The sequence below is a fragment of the Acomys minous genome (assembly GCF_964271855.1).
Source record: "Acomys minous genome assembly, chromosome: 9".
NCBI lineage: Eukaryota > Metazoa > Chordata > Mammalia > Rodentia > Muridae > Acomys > Acomys minous.
In genome coordinates, this window is record NC_140490.1 from 21,610,023 (window position 1) to 21,629,390 (window position 19,368).

Sequence of the window (19,368 nt, forward strand, 5' to 3'; positions counted from 1 at the left end):
GAAAAACAAAAAACCAAGAATAGGTAAAACGATCTTGTACAATAAAAGATCTTCTGAAGGAATCTCCATCACAGACCTCAAGCTATACTATAGAGCAACAGTAATAAAAACAGCATGGTATTGACATAGAAGCAGGCTGGTTGATTAATGGAATCAAATCAAAGACCCAGAAATAAGCCTATATACCAATATACACTTGATTTTTGACAAAGAAGCCAAATCCATACAATGGAAAAAAGATAGAATCTTCAACAAATGGTGCTGGTCTAACTGGATGTCTACATGTAGAAAAATGAAAATAGATCCACTCTGCACAAAACTGAAGTCCAAATAGATTAAAGACCTCAACATAAAACCAGACACACTAAATCTGTTCAAAGAAAAAAGTGGGGAAGAGCCTTGAACTCATTGGCACAAGAGACAACTTCCTGAATAGAACACAAACAGCTCAGGCCCTAAGATCTACCATTAATAAATGGGACCTTATGAAACTGAAAAGTTTCTGTAAGGTGATGGACACTGTCAAAAGAATAAAACAACAGCCTACAGACTGGGAAAAGATCTTTACCAACCCTACATCTGACAAAGGGCTAGTATCCAAAATTATAAAGAACTCAAGAAATTAAACACCACCAAAGCAAATAATCCAATTTAAAAATGGGGTACAGAATTAAACAGAGAATTATCAACAGAGGAATATTAAATTGCAGAGAAACACTTAAAGAAATGCTCAACATCCATAGTTACCAGGGATGTTGACTCAAAATGACTCTGAGATTCCATCTGACACCAAAACAAATGGCGAAGATCAAAACCTCAGGTGACAGCACATGCTGGCAACAATGTGGAGAAAGGGGGAAATTCCTCCATTGCTGGCAGGAGTACAAACTTGTACAACCATTTTGGAAATCAATCTGGTGCTTTCTCAGGAAATTGGGAATAATTCTACCTTAGAGTCCAGCCATACTAATCCTGGGAATATACTCAAAAGATGCTCCATCCTACAACAAGGACATTTGCTCCACTATGTTTATAGCAGTTTTATTCGTAATAGCCAGAATCTGGAAACAACCTAGATGTACCTCAACCAAAGAATAGATTTAAAAAAAACCATTTACACAATGGAATACTATTCACCTATTAAAAACAAGGAAATCTTTAAATTTTCAGGCAAATGGATGGAACTAGAAAAGATCACCCTGAGTGAGGTAACCCAGACCCAGAAAGACACGCATTGTATATACTCACTCATATGCAGATATTAGCCATATAATACAGGATAACTACATTACAATAGAGACTGAAACATCAACCAAGGACCATGTATGATGTGGACCTAGACCCTTTTCTCAGATGTAGTATCACAGTCTCCTTGTGGGTCCCACATGTGTAAAGTAGGGACTACTTCGGACATGCACTTTGGCCACCGAACTTAAATCACTTCCTTCTGGCAGGACAGCCTTGCCAGGATACAGAGGAAGAGGCTACAGCTAATACAAATGAGACTTGATAGGCTGAGGTCAGATGTTATGGGAGGAAGGCTCCCCTTTCTGAGGACTAAGGGAGGGAGGGAGAGGGGATGAAGGAGGGAAGGGGATTGGGAGGGAATGAGGGTGGGGATACAATCAGGATGTAAAGAATTTAAACTGCAGAACAAGCAGGTAACTTATATTGCTAATCCCAATAGCTCTGAGACTGGCTGAGACATGAATGTCTAGGCATAGACAATGCTTTTTGTTGGCTAAAGAACCCCTATGAATTATTATAAGATGCCATTCTTCATATGGCATGAATGAAGATTTACAGATGCTTATTTTTTTCTGCTCATACAAAGAGCAGAAAACCAGCTTTAATTGTTCTCTGCATCACGCACACCTTATACACTTATAATTTTAGGACTGTATAATGCTTGTGAGAAATTATATGCTTTCAGAACAAAAGAACCGGACACTGACATTGGATCAGACCTGACAGGATTCATTCCTCTCAGCATGCTGGACACTGACATCCTATATCCTTCATGTTCCAACACCAAGTGCTTCAATTGCTGTTCCTCATCAGAACAAGACAGCTCCTAGAATACCTTTGAGGAAAGCTTCCGATCGCAATTGGTGCAGCATTTCAGACTGTCCCACAGGACTCTAATTAAGCCTGGAATTTTTCAACATTAGAACCTAGATCACAAATGCTATTCCTAGGTTATTTAACAATTACCCCAGTTTTATTTTTGGCCCCTACAAAATATTATTCATCCCAAATCAGCCAGAAGAAGCCTTAATAGAGTGATGCCCCATTCCCTTTTAGAGTTGGGTAGGTTTTTGGCTGCTTTCTTGGGCTATTTGGGGTTATTATCAATGGGAACTGGATACACGTTATTATTGGTCTTAATTAGGGAGAAAACAAGGTTAGACTCAGGGATCTCTCTCTTTTCCTTTACCTTCCATTCTTATGTTTGGAGATAGGGGTTGAAAAGAAAGAAGGAGAAATATAGAAAAATATAGGGAAGATAGAACAAAAAGTAGATTAGTGAATCTACTCAACTTAATGCCTCAATTGTCACTCACAAGGTTATTTTTAATTCACTGGTATAGAATTTTGTATGTAGATGCAAAGTAAGTTTAATTTTAGATACAGTGGTGTAGAATTCAAATATAAGACTATTCTTCACATACATTATATCTACTCTAACATGAGGTTTTGTACTCATATAGCTCAATTACAATACAAGGTTTACTTCCAGTACTTTGAAAGTGCTCTTGCAGGCTGTTTAGGATAAATAAGTTATACAAGTTAATTGTTAGCTGATCAAATCATGGTCCTGTCAATTACTAGTCTACTTTTACCACAAGAATATACATCTTAGGTACAACAGATAGATATGATTCTATAGAACAATAAGATAAAATAGTGAGATAAGGTCTTCAAAAACTCAGAGACATACAGAATATGGCATTTTAAAATGTTTTTATTATTTTAAAGACTCACTGACAATGAGACAGGTTAACTCCTGACAACACAAGCCTACCTCAAAGAGGATGATGAGCATCAAAGAACCTCTTTATGGAGATGGCTTCAAATGTGGCAAATAAACCACTGGGCAAAATGTCCTCATTTCTGCCGCAGACAGAATTCTGCCTAAAAATGGGCAAGTATGGATGCAGGCAGAGTCGATGACCAAACTCTGCCAAGACAGGGTAAGTAAGTCCTCAATAGTTCCTGCCTCACAAACATGTCTATCAGATATATTGGACCAGAAGGCTGAAGAAGATGCTTCAGTGTTATAGAGAGTTTTAGGTGACTATTCAGGTAGAAAACTGTCTCTGTCATCTTCTCTTTCTGGAAAGCTACTAACTGCACTCCCAGCATACTCAGGTAATCAAGATTATTCCTTCTGAAGTCCCTGATGGGGTTGAAGACCAGGTAACTTAGTTTCACAATGAAGCTTAGTCATTTAGGGGTTAAGAAGTTTTTAAGTCTAGGTAGATGTTTTAAGTTGATGATGATAAGACATGATGGAGATTGATTTGCATTCAGAATTTTAGATGCACCAGGAGAGGAAAGATGTTTTCCTCAATCCTGTCAAATACAAATAGCCAAAACACTAAGAATATAGCATTTATATAATTCCTGGTTGTGTAATAGTTCTTCTTGCTATAGGCAGTTTACTGTATATATGTGTAATAATACAAATGTATATGTAAAAAATAAAACATGTTTAATTTTTTAAAATAAGGTAGAAAGAAATCAATAAAAACACCAAATATTGACCTCTGACCTCAATATGTGTGTGTGCGTGCACACACACACGCACACACACACACACACACACACAATTACATGTCTTAATTTTAAAAAACAATGATTTGGGTTTGTCAAGGAAAAATATTCCTTTTACGTGAGATAAAATATCTCAATTTAAAATACTAAAGATATTAATATTAAAATATTCAGATTACCATATCTACTTACTTCACTCATAAATGATTACCAACTGAGCTTTGTGGTACAGGCCTATAGCCCCTATAGCTATAGCCCCAGTTAGCACTCAGGAGGTAGAGGCAGGAGGATTACAAGTTCAAGGCAGGCTTAGGCTATATAGACAGATACAGGAGAAAGGAAGTAGTGAGTAACAAGGAAAAGTGAAAAGGGTAGAGAGGAGGAGAAAGGGAAGATGTATAGAGGGAGGGAGAGAGTGACCGTGTACCTGCAGTGACTAGAGTGATAAAATAATAAACTAAGATGCTCTTCCTGGAAGCACCATCTCACGTCTCTCAACAGGCATGGAGCTGTTTTGTTTTCAGGCAATGTTTTGGCTATAAACTGTACTAATATTTTGAAGTATTGAGAAGGAAAAAACTAAAATATATTTTTCTATTCCCTATTAGGGGAAGAGTCTGGTCTCTCACAAGTTATTTCTTCTCCTACATGCATAAAATACTTCTTGTATAATTTTGCACAAAGGTAGGTTGTAGCTTCCATTTAATGGTTTGAACTAAAGACCACTTTACATCCATCAATAAAAATGAGTATCTGATGTACACATGAATATTAACCCACAAGATGACACTCCCAGCAGCCATTTACTGTTGGCTCACCATGCTAATTTTTAACCAAACCATGATCATTACCAATGGCCACTAGGTATCACAAGAGCAATGGAGATGCAAGCTGAGCATGGATACTCAGTAAGTTTGTTTTTTAAAAAATCTAGAGTTTTCTAAAATAGGTATGGTTTCAGATTGCTATTAAACTTAGACACAGAGAGCTCTCATCCATCCATCCATTCATTCAATAAATGTACACTGGGCATCTGCTGTGCACCAACCACTTCTCCAGGAATGTGAGATACCAGGTAAATGCAAACAAGATTTATGGGTACCCTTCTTTCTTAGAGAGGGGGTACAATCTATGTCCTTGTTATTCACAAAGGAGCCTGCAACCAGGAGCATGAGGATCACCTGCAATCTTTTCAGACATGCAAAACCTCAGGCTCCTACTGAAAACTATGAAATCTTAACCTGCCTTTCCCCAAGGTCCTAAGGTGATGCCAGTGTCCTGAATGACTGCAAGGGTCCAGCAGGTACAGCAGACAAAACCAACCAATGCAGAGACCATAGCACGGTCTCTGGATGGTCATGTGCAGATATAAACCTACTTTGAAAAGCTGTTCAACTTGGCACACGGGTGCAGTAATCCTATGCATAAACTGCCTCAAGCAGCTGTACCAGTCAGAATGTCCTTGTCACTCTTTCTGTGTTTGTCAAACATTATGTTCCCCCTAAGTAGCAAGGAACACTTCAATTCCTCTCTAGGAACTGAAGGCTGAAATGGCGAGTGGGTGGAACACTTTTAAAAAGAAATATCAGCTAGACACAAAGAGTAACAATTATGTGATCTCTGAGCATCACAATGTACTTTCCTCTGAATACAACAGGAATGACAAGTTTCATTTTAATATCAGGACAAGAGAGAATTTATAAATGGTTTTCAGAGCAGGGAACCCACCATGGCCGTAGATCAGTCTACAGACATCAATCAACAAACAAATGGCCAAACTGGCTTAAAGAAGATATGATCTAATGCTCAGGAAACAGCCCCACATAATTATATTACATTTTACTTAGAACTCTAAACTCTTATTGCTGGATATCACGGAGGCTTAAGACGGCTCAACCTTCAAAAGCCATCTACTTGTAGATGCAAACACAACTGCGCAGCCCTGAGTCTGAACCTAGCTGAGTCACGTCACACCTCCAGAAGGACCTACAGTGCAGGGTAACCATGGCCATGGAAGCCCAGCCAAGTACTCTAGAAAGAATTTGGCTTAGGCCCACAACATATGTGCAGAAAAAAATGTATACAAGAAACCAAAAGCTCAACCTCTTGGTCCTTATCAAACTACGAACAGATAGGGACCTAGAAATAGATGTTAAGGAATATGCCAGGTTTTAGATGACATTTCTGTGTTATCTGTTTATACAAGTATCTACTTCTTCATTGGAAAAAAAACTGTAGAAATGCAGAATCAGCTTAGAATCGAGTCAATTTAACACAACTTGGCTTCTTATCACAGTCTTGTCTACACTGACTGACTCATTCCTAGGAATCCCTCACTCTGGGCCACGTCCTTCCTGCCACCGTGACTCTGATGTACATGGTACTGCTATGGGACATGAGGAAAGCGCATGTCCCTTGCAGTACTAGCTAGCTACAATGTGGCTTTTGAAAGGGTAAAGCATGGCATGTGTGTATGAACTGTGATAGTCCCCCCTCTTCTGTTTTCTTTTTTTCGAGACAAGGTTTCTCTCTGTAGCCTTAGCTGCCCTGGACTTGCTTTGTAGAGCAGGCTGGTCTCAAACTCCCAGATATCTGCCTGACTCTGCCTCCCTGAGTGCTAGGATTAAAGGTCTGCGCCACCATGCACAGCTTGTTATTGTTCTTAATAGATGTAAGTGTAACAAAAACAGCTAGTGGAGTTTGGGGAGGCCGCTTATCTATTAAGCGTACTTGCTTTTGCAGAGTGACTGGGTTTGATTCCCAGCACCCACACTCAGGAGGCTCACAACCTTCTGTAATTTGCATAGGCATAAACATGGTACATATATATATATGCATGCAAAACACTTATAACCATAAAAAGGCACCACCATTGTCACACCACACCAATATTGTCTCCATTAACTCTCTAGTTGAATAGCAATGCAAGGCAAGATGGCAGCTTCTATTTCTATCAGACTTGGTGAGCCTGTTCCTAATCACGGCTATGAGAATGGAGGGCAAACACAGACAGCCTCCGGACTAGCAACCACAGAGGAAGCACTTCTGCTCAGCGAGCACTTGGGGTTTTGTTTGTCCTGTTGTGGGTACCTCTGTTCTCTCCTTTGTCTGACCAAGTTCTTTTCCTTTGGGGTATTGTATTTATCCAACTTTCTGGGCTACAGTGGATTTTCAACTGTTTGGCTCTGCCTGGAGGTAAGAACCATGTATCTCAAGATTCAGCGACAGGCCTAGGGTTGGACTTGTAATCAGAATCTTTTAAGGAAATGACATAAATACAGCTGAAACACAGACATTCTCTCCTTTTCTGAGAATAAGAAAAATGTGGGTATATGCATGACATTAACAACAGGCAAAGAAAACCTGCCCCTGACAGGTCTTACAACACACTGAATAACCAGACAGGAGAGACTGGCAAAATATTTAACTAAGGTTTCTAGGACCCTACTGTCTCCTGACCAACCTCAAACAAGACTGGCTTCAGAGAAGGAATTCCACTTAGACACTTGGCCTATTCAGGCTCTTCCTTCCACAGAGTACTGTTTGTCTGAAAATCAGAGTATATTCAAGAGGAAACTGTGAAGATGTCAGGGAGAGATCAAGGTGTGAGAAGGTTTCAGAAACTGCAGATGGTCTCTGGCCATGTGGCCAACCTGAACTTATTCGTCCTCTTCCTTCTAGCCCTAGTCATGGCCCTGGATGGGGTAGAGGCCTCCTTGGGATCTCTAAAAACAAACCACAAATCCTCCTGTGTTCAACCAACCTCTTTCATGGAAAAAGAAACAGGCAGCAAAGGAATTCAGCCCACACCATCAGCAGCGTGGCCTGATGGATGTGGAAAGGGGATCGTGCCTTAGGGAGGAGGCCTACGATGGCCGGTACACTGTCATTACCACAACGTGAAAGGGGAAGTTCACATGAGGCCTGTGGTTGACTTCTCAACCCTACTGGTAGGGTTATATGCCAGGAAGGAAATTGCACACCCTAAATAAACAATAAATAGGCTGGGCACTGTGGAACAGCAATGGAGCAGACAGTGGCTGCTGGTCTGGACTGTGCTGACCAAGACACAAGACAAAAAGCTAAGGTTTCAATGCTACAAGAATGTCACCTCAACTCAGACTCAACAGAGACATTCTTTTGAGAATCCAAATTACCAGGATAAAGCCCCCAAACTTGGTAGAATTTTTAAAGCAGGACACTTGCTCCAATCTTCTCATTTGCTGAATGAGAGCAGTGAGAGGTAGATGGATGGAGTCTTGCCAGATGCTTGGAAACACGGGATAGAAGACCCTTGGTCATTTATTATGCTACAAACCATTATGCTCTTATGATACGATGCATCTATTGTTTTTTTCTCCACTGGTTTATTCTCTCAAAGACATCTGAAAGTCTTTTCCACATGCAAATCATGTCTGTGCTCAGGGCTGAGACGCTCTGCCTAAAGTAAGCTTATTTAATTCTGTTTCTCTGGTGGCCTTTTCCTCAAATGTAACATCTTTATATATATATATATATATATATATATATATATATATATATATATATATATATATATATATATATATAAGATTGCAGAACTCAATTTCCAGATTAAAAGGAAAGAGGTGAGGAGAATAAGATCCCTTGAGTAACTGTTAGATACCAAGATCTTTCCATTGTAATCTTCACAGTCTAGTCAAAGAAAACAAGAATAATGATTTAAGGTCTTTAACGATGGTTTGTTGTTGCTGATGATAAGTATGTGCTGGGGAGTGCTTGTTGTCGGTCTGTTTTGCTTCAGATAGTGTGTGTTATCATACTCACAGGTAATGGATTTTCTCTTAACTACTTACTTTATTGCCATTTTCCTAAATGATACCTATACACTGTCCCTACATAATAAATGCAACATAATTGGAAGCATGACAATTTAGAGGGGGAAAAGAAAGGGGGGAAATAATGTTAGTACCCATTTTATGTCTCAACTATTTGGTTCTCCCCAAATTTTCCCAAAAATTGTTCTATACTGGCAAGTAGAACTTAATTATATGTTATAGCTGTAGTATCTTGGCAATCCAGGGTCCTGAGGCAGGAAGACTATTTGAGTTTAGTTCAAAACCTGCCTGTAGTGAGAATTTTGGAATTTTGGTTTCTTTTTTTAAAAAACAAATATTATAAGAATATGGTTTTGTCTTAATCCCAGATGTGGGGATGTGCAGCTGCTTTGTAGCAACTGGCTATGATTTGCCTCATGTTCTAGCAGAGGCGTGGTTTTGCCAGGTGCAGATAGTTTCTGTGTTGTGTGACATTTGGAATTGTGGGAAATTTTCAGAGAGTATATAAATGCTAGGGCTCTGATAGGTGGCGCTGGGTACATTTTGTTAGTAGTCGTGCTTAAAGAAGAAACAAAATAAAAGAATCAGATTCACAGATATTCTCCTTCTCCTTCCCCCCTTCTGTCTCTCTCTCTCTCTCTCTCTCTCTCTCTCTCTCTCTCTCTCTCTCTCTCTCTCTCTCTCTCTCTCTCCCCTCTGTCCTTTTCTCCTATCTAGTGAAAAGGGGTCAAACTAGGGGGATCAAGGGTGGGAAAAAGAAGAACCCACACACACAAAGTAGCAAAAGACAAGCTACAAATAACAGCTGAGATAGAGAGATAATACACACAACATAAAATTCACCCAGTTAATTCACCATCACTATCTAATCCTACATTTCCAGGTCCCCAAAGCACTGCACCCGCTAGCAGAGGCTCCTCTCCCTCCTTTCCCCATAGCTACTACCAGCCATTCATCTTCCTGCCACTCATCTGCCCATATCGGGCACATCAGATCATTAGCATCAGGTAATGGGTGGCCTTTTGTGACTAGCTTCCTTGATTTACAGCACTGTCGTCACAGTTCTCCAGGTCGCTGATGCGTCAGTAATTCGTTATTTCTTCTTGCTGAGTAGCAGTTGACTGTGTGGATACTTCCAACTGTAATTTCTTCATGGTGGACACTTCGGTGGTTTTACTTTTGTAGGTACGACAAAATGATAGTCGTACCTACAACAGAATTCATTTCCAATTCTGTTGGTAGGTTGCCTGGATGCAGGATTTTTTTAAAAAAATACTTCCCAACAGCTTTCCAAAATGGACCATACCATTTTACATCCTTACGGGAGCATCTGACCCTTCCAATTTTTCCACATCTTCCTCAATACTGCTTATTTGTCTTTTTATTTTAGCCATCTTATGGGGGAAAAGAGTTAATCTAAATATACTTTTAGATATATTTTTTTTCTCTAATAAGTAATGATACCTAGGGCCCTTTGATGTTCATGTCATCCACCTGAACACCTTTTTTGAAGAACATCTAACTCCTTTGTCCAACCTTTAATTGGGTTATCTCTTTGTCACTGTTGAGCTTTTTCTCCTTTTAAGTGAGTATTTTACATAAATGTAATATATATTTCAAGTTACCCAATGCATGTGGTTTTTCCTGCTTCTGGTGAATTATAACAAAGTGAGCACTGGGCATATGCCAACCAGCTCACAGCTGAGGACATGAGCACCAGCACCAGGGCACTCTTCTCTGGCTCCTGACTATTCCTCTTCTACTCTAAAGTAGCCACCATCTGAGTCTTTCACACCATTAATTAGTTTTGACTGACACGCAGAACATCGTGTTTTTCATGGTCTTTTGGATCTGGATTCTTTCAAAGTGTTTTGTGGGCATTAATGGTGTTGTTTCATAGAGCACTAAGCTTGCTACTTCTTGCTGCATGGCCGTTTGTGGAATGAATAGGCTAGGTCCTATAAATCATTGTTAAGAGTTACTGCTAGATGATCTGAGTTTGTTAAATGTCAACAAAACTGACATTCTTCTATGAATTTCCTTTCATAGTTGTTTTTTTTTTCACTTCTTTTTTTTTTCATTTTTTTCTCCTTTATTAATTTATTCTTGTTACATCTCAATGGTTATCCCATCCCTTGTATCCTCCCATTCTTCCCTCCCTCCCATTTTCCCCTTATTCCCCTCCCCTATGACTGTGCCTGAGGGGGATTACCTCCCCCTGTATATGCTCATAGGGTATCAAGTCTCTTCTTGGTAACCTGCTGTCCTTCCTCTGAGTGCCACCAGGTCTCCCCCTCCAGGGGACATGGTCAAAGGTGAGGCACCAGAGTATGTGAGAAAGTAATATCCCACTCTCCACTCTACTGTTCTGTCCATTGTCTAGATCTGGGTAGGGGTTTAAGGTTTACCGCCTGTATTGTCCTTGGCTGGTGCCTTAGTTTGAGCGGGACCCCTGGGCCCAAATCTGCCTAGAAGATTGGTTTTTAAATATGAGCCAGATATTTGGCTAAATTTTTTATTTTTAATCCAACACACACACACACACACACACACACACACACACACACACACACACACCACACACTTGTACTTACAATCATTCTGCCTCTAAATAAAAATGCTTTTATTCTTTCTTTCTAATCCTTAGACTTGTGGTATTGCTACCTAGCAACAGACAACCCCCATCTGTTCCCATTCTACACTAAAAGTGATCAACCGTTGATGTGCGATGTGCTTGCTACAGCTGTCTTGTAGCTGGTCCATCCTAGGTGAAGACAATGCTCCACTTCTAATCTCAAGATGTCTTCACAGTTGTTGCAGTTGCCCTCGCCCAAGGCTTTCTCTGTGTCTACTTATGTCACCTTCATTTGTTCCTCCATGTGGTCTTCTGGGTCATCTATCATTGTCTTCATTTCACTCAGATAATTCATAGTGGTGTTTATTCAGACGATTACTTCCAGTGCTCGCTAGGGCTGGGCAGAAGCATGGCCTTAACATCCAGGACAGGCAGTTCTCCCTTCCGTTCCATTTAGAAATACTTCTCCTATGATCCATCTAGCTCCCTTCACAAACATTTGGTACAATTCTCTGAAGATGACATCTGGGCCTACAGAATTTGTGTTTGGGTTCTGAGGGGTTTTTCTTTGGCTTGGTAGTGAGTTTTTAAATGACATCATCACTTTCTTTAGACTCTAGGACACTTGGATATTCTATTTCTACTCCCACAGTTTTGGCAGGTTGTATTTTCAATAGAATTTGGTCATTGACCTAAATTTCCAATTTTGTTATCATGAATCATTCCTTAACTATTCTCCTGTTTGCTTTGAAGGTTTTGAATGATGTCCCCATCTCTCCAGCTTTAGTGATTTGATCTCTCTCCTGTTGCTGAGGCTTCTAAGTGGGATTTGTCATCTTTGGGAATCTCTTCCGACGGTTGGAATTTGGCTTTGGTGTTCCTAGCTAGAAAATGTTGACCTTTCTGTTTACTAATTTTGACTTTTGTTTTTATTTTCCTTCCCTCTGCTTTTTCTTGGTTTCTTCTCTTTCTTTGCTTCTAGGCTTAAGAAGTCTCCTCTCACCAAACTGTATGGCTGGCTCTTCCCAGCCATTCCTTATACGTCCTTACCTCCTTGTCTTCAGTCTGAGGGCCCTCATGCTTACAAACCCATAACCCAGCCCAACCCCCTCTTAACGACTGGGCCACTTTTCTAAGGCCTTGCTCTAAATGCCACTTTCTCCAGGAAGCATTCCCTGTCCTCCCCCATTTGACATCCTCTGGATTCCCACAGCCTATTTCTGCCTTTCTTGGCTAATTTTGTAACCTGGTGTCCACTCCTTCTATTAGCACCTGAATGGCTTATAGTTCAGATTTTTTTTTTGAAAGATCCACCATATGGTACTGTGCACAAGGCAACTACTCAATAAACACTGGTATGTGTGGTTCAAATTCAGAAGTGATATTTTCATAACTAATGAAGTTAATGGCAGTAATTATTAATTGGCAACAGTCAAACAATTAGTGTCGAATATATCATAGAAAGAGTTTCAGCAAGAAAGGAAAAACGCTGTATTTCTTTAAAATCTTACTCGTTCTAAATACAATTAAATATCATTCATAACTACATTTAACTGGACATTTTGTTTTTGCTTTTTTTGGATGTCACTTACAACCCACAATTTCCATTTTATTTAAGAAAAAATAGCTAAATGGGACAGAAAAGGTTTCGAGCTGTAAGATGAGAAGATGAAGAAATTTCCCATGGGGGAAACCAAAGCTACAGGATAATTATGGTATCATAAATGAATGGAGCACATTTTTAAAGACTTTTCTGGTTGGATTTAAGACCCACTACAGAGGCGGAAACACATACCTGGCACGTAAATCTAACCAAGAACCCACATTGGGAGCTCACAGCGCTAGGGATGGCCCTACTACTAATCAGTCTGCTAAATGGACAGAGTGTCAAACTTCGCGGTGCCTGTGCCTCTCTTCCCACAGATCACAGGCTGCATCAGAGAAGCTCCTCTGTGCAGTAGATGGTGGTTAACACAAAACTCAACACCCACCGGTAAAAGTTTCCAGAGTAAGTGCTGACAGTGTTTGACCAAAATTGAGACATCGATATCATCACGCCCATACACGAAGGGCTCAGGGCCATCCCATCATGGCAGAATGGGTTTAAGAGCTAGAGGTTTGGGGAGATCAGAGCAAAATGGTCTTCAGGTGAACAAAGCTGCTGCACTTGCCAGCTTACGGAAGCTGTGGCTGCCTGCACAAGACCCCCAAAATACGAAACCATTCAGCATCCTAGCACTGAGTCATATGTCTCCCCCTAAGTGAGGAACTATAGCAAGGTGATGGTGTCTGAGGGAGAGAGAATTCTTTTTCTTTAAGTCTGTGGCCCCTGCTAGGTCAATAACACATCAGTGGATGGCCATACATCAAGGAATATATGGGCAACACAAAATGGATTGGGTGGGTTAATGAAAAAAAAAAAAAGACATAAAGTTGACGTGGGTAGTGAGGTGGGGGGGATCTGGGAGGAATTAGGGGAGAAGTGGGAGAAGTGGAGAGTACGTGTGATCAAACTGCATGAAATTCTAAAAACTAATTAGAAACAATATTTTAAAGGCTTATTTTATTGAAAAAAAAAACAGAGCTCTGCAAGTCAGAACAAGTCATGCCTCACTGTTAAAAGACTTCACGATAAATAGGATTCAGAACTCAGAGTGGGAAAGAGGACACAGCTGACTGCAGACGACATATCTAAAGGACAGATAACACGTGTGTGAGATGAACCGGCCCTGCATCCCCCCACCAAGTTTAGCACTGACCCTTTGCAAGCACACCTTGGGCTTTGCCAGCTGTCTGAGCTGACTCCACTGCTCTAAGACACAAGTCTCTGCACAGTTTCCCAAATAAGTGTTGAAAGAAAAGCCACTTGACCCATGAGCAAACCATAGAGTAGAGGGCACAGGACAGGCACTCAGTGAACACTGGTGTGGCTCAGGAAAGTGCTTACCTAAATCCTAGCTGCCAACCTGCTAGCTATAGGCTTTGGAGCGGACTCCTTATTTTCTCTAAACCACAGCTTTATCATCTGTAATGGGATCATCGTGTCTATTCCCAGGCTTACTGTGACTGCTTAGCTTCTTTATGTGGGAGTAGAGCTCACTGTTGGCACAGGAGGCACTTTGCATACTGATGTTACTGCTTTATTGTTCATGTTTATTACCCATAAAAAGAGCAGGAACATGGTCGTTTGTTTGCTGCTCATTTACTTGCATACAACATGGGGGATCAAAGCAGGGTGTCACACATGTCATGGTGTCACAACCCCAGAGCGTCTTATTCAAGCTGAGAGGCCTAACCAGAAGTTGTATATGGTACAAATCTTCCTATGAATATAGAGAGCATCCTGAGAGAAGAAATTGCTTTAATTAAGACCTTAAGCTGTCCCAAAGATGAATGAAATAAACCTAAATAGGGTCTGGAGTACAAACAAACAAAACCAACCAACCAACCAAGACAAAACAAAGCCTGGCAGCCACTTCTCAGTACCTCTGACTAGCTCTCAGGACTCAGTTCATGACAGTTACTGGACTGTGGCTGAACCACATGTAGATTCAAAGGTTCCCCTATACCCTATATGTGAATGAACTAAATTTGATCAAATGTTGAACCCACCTGCAGGACACCATTACAAAAGAAGAACAGTCACCTGACAAGGCACAGGGACAAGGCACAATGCTCAGTTTTATAGTAAGAGAAGCCAGCTCCTGCCCAGAGTCACAGCTGAATGCAGATATAGCCTTCTATGAGCTAGGGACAGGCACTGGAGCATCGTATCGAAGCTCACTCTTGTACTGATTCTCCTTTAACATTGCCTTCAGGAATACTCGATACTCAAGGTGGCCCATGGGACACCTGCCTCGGCTGGCCACCTGGCAGCAAAGCTGGACCAAACTGCGCCTGGAGCCATACTCTGTTTTGATTTGATTTTTGTTGTTGTTGGTTTGGTTTGGTTTGGTTTGGTTTGGTTTGGTTTGGTTTGGTAAGAGGCCGATAAATTTCCTTTTGACTTCAGCAACTGTAAATTAAGATTTTCATTGGCTTAAAAGTTCTAACAACAACAACAAAAAAGTTTTAAAAGTAGCTGACAAGTACTGCCATCCATATAATTCATTTTCTTTTTACTTTTAAAAATGGAAAAAGCTTATCAAAGAACTCAAGAAAGTGAAAGCTTAGGACAGCATGCTCACGTCACATCAAATTTAGAATGAAAACAGGCTAAGAGTATAGTCTTTCAAAGGCATTAGCGTTAAACAGAGAAAACGTAAAGCCCGGCCTTTGAACTGTCCCTGTAGGCAGTCCTCCAGCTGAGCAGAAGGGAGCTGAGTAACGAATCTTTGGCTGTAGAGTCAGAAAAGAAGCCTCAGGAACTCCAGAAGAAAGGAAGTTCTCAGAGGTGTGCAGCACACAGTTCTCTACGTGCAAAGGTGGGACGTACCTGCCAGACCAAATCAGGGCCAAATTTAAAATGTGGAGATTCCTGCAAGAAGATAAACCATCAGTGACTTCACTTCCTTCCTTCCTCTCCTTTTCCCTCAGGAGACTTCACCCCAGGGTCAACTGGGTGGCTGGAGGTGTGTCTGTAGAGGACTGTCCCCTACTGGAATTGAGGTACTTTCTCCAGGACTCACCCTGCAGAGACTTCTGCACAAACCAGCAACTCTGTGGGCACAGAGAGATCCCAGAGAGCACTGGGCTGGAGCTCAAACAAAGCTGGAGAGAAGCAGGAGTTTGCAGACTTTCACAGCAAGCCCCTTTGCTGAGCTGATACAAATGTTTATGGAAACAAAAGTGGGGTTGGGAGGTTCACCCTCAGATTCCCTAAGGGACAAGGGGCAAGTATGGGATATCTTGTCAGCTGTCCATTTTCCTGAAACTAGGGGACTCTTTAAGAGACCCTTTTTTTGTATTTGATCATGGTGGTACATGTAATCCTGGCATTTGGCATGAAGACACAAGAGGATCAGGGGTTCATGGTCACCCTTGATAACATAGTAAATTTGAGGCCAGTGTGAGATACATGAGACATGAGACTGCTTTTAAAACACAGTCCTGATCCCTTTTTAACTTTAGATTTGGCAAAGCTCTAGATAACGATGATGATGCTCAGCCAAAGCCAAGGCAAAAAAACCATCGCAAATTCCGAGCTCTGAGTTTAAGTTCTGCTCAGCAGTCCCCTCCCAGGCTTGTCCTGTCTGGGTTCCTAACGCTCCCTCTAATTCCTAACACAGGAAATTAGATGCAGTCAGGACCCCTGTCACAAGAACACACATGCTGGAGGGGATGGCCCTGCACCAAGGGCTGCTATAATTCACTGTAGATGTGTGGTGTCTATATGCTAACAGGACTAGACTTCCCTGTGCAGAGAGCTAGGGGGTATCCAGAAGGACAACACAACTTGGGTTCTGTTTCCTGAGACATACACTGGTCTTTATTTGTCCTAAAAATGTGATTCTATTTCTACAATCAGCATCACCAACATGCATTAAAGAAAAAGTTCAGACTTTTATTAATTCCCCTCTTATAATCTATGTCCTCCCACTTAGCCAGACTAAGTGAATGTTCTTTACTTATTTTTGTCCTGTAGTAAGATATGAAGGTAGAACAATAAATAGAATAAAACAGAATTCTACTTTTAAACACCCATCAAAAATGTAATTGTCTTTGGTGACAGTTAACAAAGGAGCAAACATCTACCACACTAGGCAAGATACCTCTCAAGAGATTACTAGAATTCTCTTTTTATTTAAAGAAGTGGAAAATTGGAAATAGATTATATACATCTTCTTATTGCTTTTTTGTATTGAACACTGAGGCAGTCAATATAAAGTAGGTAGAAGGGGGCTGAATCACATTTACAGTATAAAAAGCAACTCATTTCTCTCTGTCTCTCCCCATCTCTGCCTCTATACCTCTTCTTTGTCGTTGTTTCTCTCTCTCTCTCTCTCTCTGTGTGTGTGTGTGTGTGTGTGTGTGTGTGTGTGCACTTGTTGATGTTTTCTAGTTTTTGATGTTTGATTTTTTTTCCCCCCTTCAATCTAATTTCAGGTTTGGTTGCAATAGGAAGAGAAGCTGAAATCCTGGTGATAAAGCCCTGCCTTCTAAGTACTGAAAAAGTTTCATTTCAAAATAAATCAAAGTTACATGACTCAGCAACCCACAAGCTAGTATTAATCATTACTGCTCAATCTTATTAGGATTTCATTCAAATGATACTTTTCAACCCAGCCTCTTCAGGTGTCTCCTGAGCACCCAGATTCAGGTCGCTGACCTGGAGACATGAAGCTGTAAGTCAGTGTTCCATACTGTCACCATAAAACAAAGTCCTCGAGTAAAAACGCTGTCACTAACTAGTGTACGGAAAAAAAAAAATCTCAAGTCACAATTGTATATGCCAAGAATTCAACAGTTCATCTAAGTTTTTCCTCTAGGGCTTGGGAAGTTTTAACAGACTTTAAAATCCTGCTTTGTGGAAGAGTAAGCAGGCTACCAGGAAGAGACCTGATAGGCTGTGTCCCCTTCTGTCACAGACCTAGGGGACGGGAACAGGATGAAAGAGGGAGGGAGGGGGAACGGGAAGACAGAAGTGAGGGGATAACAAACTAGATGTAATATGAATAAATTACTTAAATAAAAAAAAGGTTTCAAATGTAAAAGAAACAAAAACAAAAACAAAAAAATCCCTGCTCTGTGAGATGGCAAAGTCCATGATCCGAGGGCAAGCCTTAGGGTTCCCATAGGCCAGTGGGGTCTGGGGGTCTCCTAGTACCAACTCAAGGATGGAATGCACAGACTGTGATATATTCATGCTGAAAACAACCTCTCCTTAATAGGCCAATAAAAGTATTTATTTTTAAAATAAATATTTTTATCATTTGTTCTCATCTGGAAAAATAAAAGAAAATTGGAAATCAAGAGTTCAAATGTCTAGACTTCAGCAAATCAAACATGTGACATTTACATTTGTTTCTTGATTATACAACACCAGGATGTGTCCATCACCACAGACTTGATTGTCCCTCACATGCCCTAAATTCCACCAGGAGGATTTTTTTTTTATTCCTGAAAGCTTCTTTCTCTACTTCTCAATAGTACTTCTACACTTTGCAAATATTTAAAATTATTCTTACTTCTAGACTGGCTAAGAAGAAACTACCGGAGTTAACAGAAAGTGCCATTCTTTGAAAAGTGAATACTGGGGATGGTAGAGTTCCACAATTTAATGACTCCACTGCACCACATGTCAAATCCTAGTTTCTCAAAGGTGTCTTTTCCTTATAATTGGGGTGGGGGCGTAGCAGGATCACTTGCTATAGAAGTAAACATTTGTAATGATCAAACAAAAGAGCTCTTAAAGGCATCAGTCACACTGTGGGAAGGAGCCCAGCTCCTTTCCAACAAGGGCTACTTGAGCCCTTTATTCTTTTGCCTGGAAAAGCTCTTTAATTAAAGGGCCCATAAATGAAACTCACTAAGAAAAGCAAAACGACCAGAAGCAGAGCCCCCTGGCTGGTGTCTGGGGGGAACATTGGATTCATGCATATGTTTGTCCAGTCACAACAAACTCCCAGGCACAGCCGGCTTTGACAAACACGTTTAGTTCCTACCTTCATTTCGATGACAGTCTGGAGAGCCTTCGTCTTGGCTGGCTCCGGCTGAAGTTGGCTTCTTCGGTGCAATTCCTGGGGAGGGACACGATAGAAATAAGCCTGGCGGTTCATCCTTCTGTTACACCATGACCTTTACACAGCTACCACACAGCCCACCAGGCCCAGGTTCCCCGTGCGCAGACATAAACAAGCCACAGGTGCCTCTTCCCCCACACTCGTCAGTATCCCTCCTGCCTGTAAGCCTGTGTTCCGGGGAAAGGCTCCTGGCACATGCGCTATTTCTGAAACTTCCATCAATAATTAATGTCAACTGTGACAAAGCCAGAAAGTAATCATAGTCCAAACACTGTTCAACACGGGCTGGTGCCCAGCCTTCAAGTAATAATCTACTAAATTATATTACTCTGTGCTCCCAGCACAAACACAGCGAGGAGAGCGAGGAAAGGAAATGACTAACGCGGCTGCAGATCTGCCGCTGCACGACATTCTGCTACTGAGGCAGGTTTGCAGGGAGCAATTTAAAGCCATTTCAGTACGACTGTGACACTCTTCGGAGCGTCTCATGAGTCGCCTTAGAATCTCTCGCTTCTGA

General features: G+C 41.0%; 1 protein-coding gene across 20 annotated transcripts in view; it reads right to left on the bottom strand.

Moving 5' to 3' along the window:
• ERC2 (ELKS/RAB6-interacting/CAST family member 2) overlaps positions 1–19,368 on the bottom strand; it is an 869,527-nt gene that overhangs the window by 596,194 nt on the left and 253,965 nt on the right. For all 20 annotated transcript variants that reach the window (XR_014781666.1, XR_014781667.1, XR_014781668.1 and 17 more), the window contains one exon: positions 18,774–18,848. Coding sequence is in view for 14 of the 20 variants with exons in the window: in XM_084794830.1 (XP_084650956.1) it covers positions 18,774–18,848 (75 nt within the window). In the remaining 6 variants the exon portion in view is untranslated. The remainder of the gene's footprint in view (positions 1–18,773; positions 18,849–19,368) is intronic.